Source organism: Lactuca saligna, chromosome 4, assembly GCF_052625555.1.
Source record: "Lactuca saligna cultivar CGN05327 chromosome 4, ASM5262555v1, whole genome shotgun sequence".
NCBI lineage: Eukaryota > Viridiplantae > Streptophyta > Magnoliopsida > Asterales > Asteraceae > Lactuca > Lactuca saligna.
The window spans coordinates 48121693-48132488 of record NC_136420.1 but is presented as its reverse complement, the minus strand read 5'-3'; the positions used below and the strand labels follow the sequence as shown (position 1 = coordinate 48132488).

The 10796-nt window shown below is 29.3% G+C and overlaps 1 protein-coding gene across 1 annotated transcript; it reads right to left on the bottom strand.

The window, feature by feature from the left end:
- Nucleotides 1-3812: 3812 nt before the first annotated feature.
- On the bottom strand, nucleotides 3813-9984 carry LOC145041776 (ribose-phosphate pyrophosphokinase 1-like). The gene is made up of 9 exons (XM_078989951.1): nucleotides 9751-9984; nucleotides 7817-7999; nucleotides 7491-7739; nucleotides 6760-6903; nucleotides 6466-6633; nucleotides 4628-4697; nucleotides 4445-4526; nucleotides 4212-4371; nucleotides 3813-4055 (listed from the first exon to the last, which is right to left on the bottom strand). Exons 1-9 carry the CDS (start codon nucleotides 9832-9834, stop codon nucleotides 4017-4019), a joined length of 1179 nt encoding a protein of 392 aa, XP_078846077.1. The 5' UTR covers nucleotides 9835-9984; the 3' UTR covers nucleotides 3813-4016.
- Nucleotides 9985-10796: the final 812 nt, after the last annotated feature.

Here is a 10796-nt window from a genome sequence, read left to right as displayed (position 1 = left end):
AGCCAAACTCAAAGTCAAAGTCAAACAATTGGTGCTAGTGGTATAGATGGTCATGGTCCAGGGGGCCGTGGAAAACTCACAAGGAAGTTCATTACTGTCACTTGTAGCAAGTGTAAAAACAAGGGACATAATGCAAGAACATGTAAGGGGCAATGAGGAAATTGATGTGTTGTCTTGTTGGATTAAGATGATGTAATGTATTACTTTTGGGAACCATTGTGTTGTTCTTTTGGGTGTCTGTTTAATGGTTTTGATGTTTTTTGGACAACTTTACCCTCCGTTTAGAATGATGTTTTTTTTGGTCATGTAACAAGAATTTGGTATGTGCAAACAATGGTTATTAACTTTGGATGGTCTTTTGTTTATGCATCATTGTCCTTTACTTTTTAGCATCTTTATGTTACTATTAGGTTATGTTAAGCATTAACAGTTTGTCCCATCACTACTATGTCTAGTAGAACCAAAATATTTGGATGTTTGAAACAAATAACTTCATTACCCACTAACCATAACAATGCATTCACTTGCATGTCCAAAAGAGTACATTCACAAACATAGCAATTTTCCCAAATCTACCACAAAATAAACCACTAAAACATGGAAGAACTACTTCATCAGAAAAAAAAACAAACCTAAAAAAAACCCAGCTACATATCAGGTACAACTTTAGTTTTGATTTTTCTTCCTTTATTTTTCCAATATCATACTTGAACATTTGATTTTCTTCCTTCAATTTTCCAACTTCAGTCTTTAGCTTGTTGATTGATCTCAGCAACCCAGGTATTATTGATTTTGATCGTTCAAACATTTGAGGGTCGATCCATCCCACAAACCCACATGTCGAATCCTAGCAAAATATAAGAAGGAATTGAGTGATCAGTGAAAAATCTTCATAACCAACCACATGAATACTAACCTCTTTAGGGCATCCCCAAAAACGTCGACCAGGGTTCTTATCAGTCCAAGCCGTTCACACTATCGCCATTTGACCACAAAAACACCTCACCATTGTTGATTTTGAGTTTGGAAGACACGATTTTGATTTTAGCAGGAGGAAATATCGATTTAGGGAAAAGATGAAACACATGTTCGATCTATTAATAAGGAGAGTAGACGTTAGGGGGGTTTAATTTAATAAGATATCAAAGGAATGAGCGTGAATTGACAAAAATACCCTCACACAGACGGAGGGGGTAGACGGCTGTTAAGCCTTTGGACCAATTCCACAACAAATCAAAGCTTTTGGACCACCAGTACAACCCCAAAACTTTTTGGACCAAACATCCAATTTTTGACATACCATAGGGACCAAACTTGCAATTTTGTCTTTAGAATATTTCACGTATTTTTCAAAAAAAAATAGAATTTTTTTCTTTTTTATTTTTATTTTTTTTAGTTAATTCAAGTTCCGAAAATAATATTTAAAAAAAGAATTTTTAGATTTTTCCATTTATTTTGCATTTTAAAATTATTTTTTAGAATATGTCAGTGTAATATTCTATTTAGAATATTTAACGTATTTTTCAAAAAAAAAAAACGGAATTTTATTTATTTTTTTATATTTTTTTTAGTTAATTCAAGTTCCGAAAATAATATTTAAAAAAAGAATTTTTGGATTTTTCCATTTATTTTGCATTTTAAAATTATTTTTAGATTTGGTCTCACGATCTCACAAAATTAGAATGGTCTCAAATGAACCTGAACCTATATATATATATATATATATATATATATATATATATATATATATATATATATATATATATATATATATATATATATATATATATATATATATATATATATATATATATATATATATATATAACCAGAATTATTGGTTCTTCAAAGAATCTAATTTTTTTTTCAAGTTTTAGTGTTTATTCTTTATCGAAAAAAAATCTAAAAATATATAAATTCATAAATTAAAATTGTAAATGTTAAATATATTTTTCAGATTAACGGTGTGAATTTAGATTCACATTGTGAATTTGACGAAAAAAAATTATCGAATTTGATATCAATTGAAAAACGATAAAAAATTATGAATTTCTGTATTTTTAGTTTTTTTTTATAAAAAATAATTTATAAAAGTTGAAAAAAAAAAAAAGATTGGTTCGTTGGTTCCTTGGTAAATTATGGTTCTTTATTGAACCTCACCCTATATTTATCCTCCCTAATAAATAAAGAATTTTTTGTCACATGTCATCTTCTCTTTCATTTGGACACATGACATTTTCTAAAATTTTGAATTTTCTATTTTCCACTTGTCATTTTATTGTATTTTTCATTTTATTAAATTAAAATTCAACATTTAATATGTATAGTAATATATATGTAAGGTATTTATTAGAAAAATGTTTATATATGTAACGTATTCAATACATTAAAGCTTCATTAATTTTAATAATTCAAAGTTTTTCTCATTTTTCTTATAAATTCAAACTTTTCAAATTGTTAAAATTTGATATTTAATTTTTTTTAAATAAACTCATTTAATACATGGGTTTCATACCTATTATATATATATATATATATATATATATATATATATATATATATATATATATATATATATATATATATATATATATATGTGTGTGTGTTATATAAAAATCGTTCGGCGGTAACTCGGTGGTTGATTGGGATCAACTGATTAATCGGTTTGACGGGAATCGATCGAAAACCATGAATTACTAATAAAACTATTTTAAAACTTAATATATCCTAAGAAAACTAGTATTTGAAAAATTAAAATTTTTAAAATTTTAAAATTTGAAATATTTGTTATGCAACATTTGAACTTTTGATTGAATTTCTTAAATATTACTATCTAAGAGCGTCAAGGACTGCCGAGGACCGCTTAGCTCGATTTTGACCGATATTAACCAATGTCAACCAAACACCTCTAATCATAATCAGTTGCAGATCGTCTAGATCGATATTTAAAAAAACTGATATATATATATATATATATGTGTGCATCTGTTGTTTATATGATTGTTGATTCATATATATGAATTAAAAGTTAAAATAAAAATAAAAAATAAAAAAAAAGAAAAAGAAAAACAGTAAAAAATCATCAATTTTTTGTTTTTTTGAGCCTTTATATTTTTTAAACGCTAGATTTTGTTAATATTTGGGGTTCTAATTCTGAAAAAATAATGTTTGGATTAATAGGTATAAGTTCATACAAATCTTTTGGTTATAAAAAAAGCTGTGCTATTTTAAATTTTGTACCCTTAACATGACATAATTACTCGATTTGTATGATACTACCAATTATACAGGTAGCCAACTTTTTCATTCGCCTGGTAGCAGATTTGTTGGTTTTCCATTACATATATTTTACGACAAAGAGAGCAATAAGCAAACACAATCCGCATCTATTTTAATGATTTTTATGAAGTTTATCTAAAAAAAGGGATTCCTGATTCTACTTTCACAAATTTTTAAGTGGGGCCAATAATTAAACAATTTCCTGAGGAAAAAAAGTACCTTGCAAAATAAATGATTTTTTCCACTTTTCCTAAATGTTAAAAATATAATGGTGTGATAAATCTACCGCCTTGTTGTGATTAGTCACATTATAAATATTGGGTTATTAATCAAATACGTGTAAAAAGTAAAAACCCAAAAAACAACTCTTCGAAAAAAATGCTTACATTTTCATACAATACAACCAACTTGGATGCAATCCTTAAAAAAAACAAAACATAACGACTACCAATGTTAATATCCTGTGTACAAGTACCATTAAATACTAGGCAGAAAATTGCCAACAAAGTTGGTTGCATGATAAATTCATATCATTAAATGAGACTACAAAAGATTCTTTTAAAAATTGCCTGTGTAGCAATAGCAATAACAACCTTTCTTTACCGGGTTAATTAATCAAAGATCAGTCACATCAGCGGAAAACTAAAATTGCAAAGTTTTAAAAACCAACTTTTTGAGTTAAATTCCGCAAATAAATTATTAAATTTACACAACAAAACAACACAAGCCGTCTGATATCAGTCGATACCCAGACTAGAAAAGTGTTCGAAAGAGCCCTGTGAAAAAAAAAAATATATATATATATATATATATATATATATATATATATATATATATATATATATATATATATATATATATATATATATATATGTTTATTAAAAAAAATTGATTAAAAAGAAAGAATAAAAATAAATAAATATATAACTTACAGCATAGTCATCGTGAACACGCCAGATTGCTTCTCCAAGTAGATTTGCTACGGATAAAATAGTCAATTGCGGGAATGAGTTTTTCTCAGACACTGGAATCGTATCTGTAATAATCACCTCTTGGAAAAGACCACTCGATAATCTTTCAACAGCAGGCGGACTACATAACAATTATAACTTTTTAACATATTTTTTAGACGTAAGACCTAAAAATATATATGATAAAAAAGTACCTTAAAAGCGCATGTGTACAGCATGCGTAAACTTCCCTCGCACCTTCGTCACGTAACAATGCTGCCCCTTTGGAGATTGTACCTGTAATAATAATAAGAATTATTATTATTATTATTATTATTATAATCCAAACAACTAGTATTAAATTATATAAGTAAAAGAGTTTGATAATCTCATCTCACCAGCAGTGTCGATCATGTCATCCACCATAACTGCTACTTTACCCTTTACATCACCAATCAAATTCATTACCTGCATCATGATGTCATAAATATAGAAAATGAAAAATCAGGAGGATAATTAGGTCTATCAACACAACAGAGCCTGATTTTTCTTGGGTCTATCAATAAAATTTAATAGTAATAATAATAAGGGTGCTGTTATTTGAAGGAAAGACCCTGTGGAAATGGTGAAATCCTTTCACATCAATCAAATTATCATATTTTATAAATGCTCACTTACCATTGTTACTAAAGACAAAATGCTGTTATTTGTTAGTCTTTTTTACACTGTAAAAATATATGTTTTAACCAAGTGCCTACAATTATGTTGTTTTCTCGATTTCTATATTCTACACGGTATAAAAAATAAGTTTTTATATTTAATATGTTTTTGTAGGCTGATATTATCAGGATAATACATACTTTTTTTATTTAAAACACATTTATATGCATAAAAACATACTTTTTTTTTACATTTAAAAAACATATTTATGCATTTAAAAAATATATTTATACATTTAAAAACTTATTTTTTACATTATACTCCTAAATCTATAAATTTCAGACCCAAAAGAGTTTTGTACCCTTTAACCATGGGTACACCTAACCTAACTGAAAGCAAGATTTATTCCATTTTCACATTAGAATTATGTCGTTTACGATTTTTCTATAAATATTTTTTATGATATTCATTTCTATAAATTTATTTTTTACGATGATATATCTATTGATTAAAGACATAGTACAAATTATGATATACTTCTACACAGTAATTAGATAGGTTTTGGTCAAGTTTCTAAAATTTCATTGTTTATTTGATTTTCATATTTTACACAATATAAAAATAACATTTTTATACGATATTGTTGGTAGGCCGATATTAACAGGTTAAAAAATTGAATGTAGTTAACATAACTTGTTTTTTATTTAAATCGTGATTAGACGACAAACCACTTTGAAAAAAAAATGATCGTTTTACCACTTAATAAACAAAAATGATATAAATATATAAAAAAAGGTTCTAAAATAACAAAATATCATCCACCTAATATATAATATTGATATTGACATATTTTAAAGTATTAATGAATAAAAGATATTAAAAACCCCTTTTATAAAAGTGTAAGGAATGAATTTGAATGTATTTAGATTATTTAAAGAATTAAAATCATTATTATATTCGCAAAAAGAAATCAATCATGAATTGATGTGAAAAGCAACGTAACATGGTTCATATTAAGGTTGTATGGTGGTGTCGCTGATCTCTGTTCCACATGTATTGGTTGTTTTTCTTTTTTCTTTTTTGGTAATAAAACTTTGTTATAAATTAGATTTTTTATTCAAAAATCAAATAAAGGAAAATACAGCCAAAATTTTAATTTTAATTTATTTTATTTGGTAAATAATTAATAACTAAACAAACAAATTAATTAATTAAAAAAGAATAGATGAGGGTGCAATAGTCTTTTTGTGATTGATAGGGACCAAAGACGCAACAAAAACATACTTTGAGGTCTGTTCGGATTTTTAAAAAAAAAAAATTTAAGAACCAAACGTGCAGGGTTGGTAATTGGTAATAAAAGGTTTGGGTTATTATGGAGAAGAGAGAAACTTTAGTCTAAAAGTGACGAACAGAGTTCACCCTTAAACTTATGCCTATGGTTTTTCTTATGACACGTATGTGCCATCTACTTGGCAATTTTTTAATGACATCACGTCCACGTGGCGCTGACATGGCATCTACACGGTCAAATTTTATTTAATTTTAATTTTTTTAAAATAGATAAACATAGTTTTACCTCTGCCACATTGTGCCCATGACGCCGTTTATCAACAATTGCTAACGGCGCATCAGATAACTTTTTAGCAAAAGCTCGAGCTCTAGCGACCCCACCAACATCCGGGGAGACCACTACCAAATCATCAGCACAAATGCTCTTGCTCGCAAGGTAATCAAGTATCACCGGCTACCCATCAACATTCAACAATAAACAAATTACCAAAAAAAATATACATATTAAATGTTTAAAGAAAACACAAATTACATAAAAGCCATTTTTCTGGTTTAACCACCACCATATTTGTATTGTTACCTGGCCATGTACATGGTCAACTGGAATATCAAAATAGCCTATAGATTGACCAGAATGAAGATCACAAGCAAGAACACGGTCAGCCCCAGCTTCTGTTATAAGATTCGCAACAAGTTTAGCTGCGATTGATTCCCGCCCTTGAGTCTGAAAAATAAATATAGAAAAGAGTAAATTACAACTTTAGTACCAAAGACTTTGCTTTGGAAAATTTGGTCCTTATTCTTGTTCCAAGTAAAATGACTACTTTTTGATTTTGGGGAGCAAAATTACAAAACTCAACACTATACTCAGCGACCAAAAATAGTCATAGTACTTGGAACAGAGAAATTTACATTTTTGGTCCTTAACTATTGTTCATTTCTTTCAATTTTGATCCCAATAAGTTCGCTTACAACTTTGGTCCTTATTTGTGGTATTTGTAACATCTTCAGTCCATGTTCCAAGTAAAATGACTACTTTTGGTCCTTGAGTATAGCTGATTGTTGCAGTTTTGGTCCCAAAAAAATAGTCATACTACTTTATTCAGGGAGTAAAAAACTCAAAATATGGAACCAAAATTGGCTACACTCATGACTAAAAACATTACAAGAGCCTCAAATAAGGACCAAAATTGGCTACACTGATGACTAGAAACATTACAAGAGCCTCAAACAAGGACCAAAAATGCAAAAAGCAGCTTGACTCAGGGACCAAAAATGTAATTTACTCTATATAAAGCTCGTAATGGGTACCTTGCGATCAGCTCTTGCATATCCAAAATACGGGATGACAGCTGTAACAGTTTTTGCAGATGCCCTGCGACATGCATCAATCATGACTAAAAGCTCCATGAGATTTTCATTGGCAGGGGGACAAGTTGGTTGGACAAGAAACACGTCGCATCCTCGGACACTTTCGCGTAACTGAACGTATATTTCGCCGTCTGCAAACCGTGTTATTTTGATGTCTCCTAGGTCTAGACCCATGTAGGCCGCAATTTCCTGTCATAAAAACTAATAAACTGAACTTTTGAAGATTAAATGAAATTAAAATTAAGAAGGAAAAAAAGTGTATGTACTTCAGAAAGTGCGGGATTTGCAGTTCCTGAAAAGACGCGAAGTCGGGTTTCTTCTTTTTTGATTGGGTCTCTTTGGAATTCGTATGGAATGAAGAGTTTAGGGTAAGTTTGTTGGTTTTGATTGGTTGTGAGGGTTTGTTGTACACCATGCTTCCCGTTTCCTTCAAATTTTAAACTGCATTTCTGAATTCAATGCAATAAACTTATGTGATTAATTCATATGTAATGTATTTCTAATGATTTGAAAGCATCATCGAAGGGGTATTCATTTGAACATGATTATGTGATGTGAAAGTGAAACTACAATAAACATTATACTTTGAAAACTTGGACAATTTTGGCCCAAATATGATCTCAATTAAATTATTCAACCAAAGTAACTAATATGAAACTTTTTTATGCATTGTGCATTTGTGTTTATCACTTGGTTTCTCAAAATAACCACTGCATTTGCAAAAGTCCTAGAAAACATTGTCCTTGAAAATTAGTAACATTTTTGCCAAAAACAATTGAAAATTTCCACTCTGGCTCGACTTCTAATGCTGAAAATTTTAATCAAATTTAATTGAATAAGTGAGTAACAAAAGTAACTAATATGCAACTTTCATATGGTATCATACTTGACACTTGGTTTCAAAATAAACATCCCACTTGCAAATGTTAAAGATGTTTGTTACTAATCAAGCATTTTTATTAACATATGTATCAAATCATTAAGGTACAAAAATACAGATAATGTTGAAAGACACTAAATATTAAATACGTGAAGAAAATCATCGCACATCTTATTCAAAGTATTTGTCATGACAAGAATATATAGAGAATAATCAACACTAACGTGTAGCTTTCGTTTTGAGAAAAACAATTGTACATTTAGTTCTATCAAATTTGTGATTTGATTGTACAACTTTAGATGGATTGTTTCAATAAATAAACAAGCTATGAATTTCACTAAATACTGTCTAAAATTTAATTTCAGAAAACCAGTAATTCAAATTACTTGTTTTCAATCCTTTTCAGCATATTTGTTCTTCACAAGTCACAACCTAATTTCATTTTCATTCTTTCTAATGTTTGCAACCTATTTTAATGAAATTAGTTGGGTAACAGGTAAATTAAGCAAAATACATATTGAATTGACAATAAATAAAATAATTTATGTACAAATCAATACAATTGATTTGTTGTAAACATGAGATTGGCGCAACTTTGATTAACAAATTAGGCACTAAAAATAAATGGGCAAAAACATTCACAAGTTTACTGTACTATGTTTTTTGGACTTATCCAAGTACTATGGTCCTTTCAAACTGATGTCAAGTACAATGGTTATAAAAGTTGCACATGAACTACATTGATTTAGTAATTTCAGTGAAGTTGAAACATTGGGGAAATTTTGTTCATGTTCTCCAAATCTGAGATTCATCCAAAATTTCCACTTACATTTACAAGCTAAAAAGTGAAAACCTTCATATTCATACAATCAAATGTCATTATCAATCAATTAACAAATATGTGCATTACAGCCATTCTTTCAAAGTAACTACAAATGTAGATTAACCCTAAATGAATGCCTTCATTTCTTCTATCTAGTTTAGAGTCTTTGAATAAAAATTCAAGGAACATAAACTGAAATCACAAAAAATAATCACTTATTTGGCAAATAAACTTCGTCGCCTAACATAAACAAAGAATGCATATAGGGAAACAGAACCAGAACCATTCTTATTAGCAATTTCTACACGAATTTGCGGACATACTAGAGGAGCGGGGGCATGCAATAATCAAAACTAATCCAATGTTGTGATTACAAGCTTAAAATCAAAAGCTAAGAGCAATCAGAAAACAAACTTGAATCTATAAGAACACTTACGACGACATGCATGTGTATTAGAGGGAAATTTTGAAAAATGCAATTGAGAATCGAAACTCACAACTAAGGCATTTCTCGCAGGGGTAGCATATCGAAATTTGTTGGCAGCTGCGAGATGTCCAGAAGAAAATGCAAGAGAAGCCATTTGCCAATCGTAAGAAAATCACCGAACGAGCACTCTGTGAGTATCAGCGAGAGGGGAGGACCGGTTTAGGGTTTCGCCATCTTTTCATTCCTAGGAACGGTGCTTTGCTCTATAAAAACTATCCGGTAGATATTGTGTCAATTCGTAAAAAGAAAACCACACAATAGCCTAAATAGTAATCTTGATTCCTTTTTATAAAGAAATTAACTATTTTCCAGTTTAAATGGAAGTTTTCATTTTAGTGATTATGGACTCTAAACTAGTTAATTCACAATTTCACATCGAACTTTATGTAAACTTTATAACATAGTTAGTTACTTGGTTATGTAAAAGAGAAATTAAGTATCCTTATTCCTGTTCATATGAATTGATGATAATTGTATTGAAATATTGTTACTTTTATCTAATATGATATTTGTTATATTTTATATAGAAAGAAGAATATTTAATTTCTCTTATGTAAAATTAATATAATGAGAGCATGAGAGATCCTATAATCTTATTGTTAAAAGGAATGTGTATCATCCATAGCTTCTCTCCACCTTCCTTTCTTTTGATAAGCTTTTGTTTTGTCCTTACATTTTGTTTCTTAATTTTATATGTTATACTTTCTTAGCTAGACAACGATGTTTGACATGACTACTAGTGCTTGTCAGGAACACTGTGTTGCCCTAGGCGGCACCCGCAAATCACACCACGTCACAATTGAGACTATGGATTAGCAAATGGATTGGATGGACAGGATCGCAACCAAGACCAATCATACACTAAACAGGACGATTCTCGTTCAATGGCGGTTCTCTCTAAGTGCACATAGTGGCACCGACAACCACTACTTTTACTATATGCAGTGTAAATTTTTTGAATTTTTTCGAATATTTTCTTTTTTTACTATAAAGTGTGTTATCGATAACACCTACTACTAACCAACAACACATACTAGGGAATCTTGTGCCTGCCCC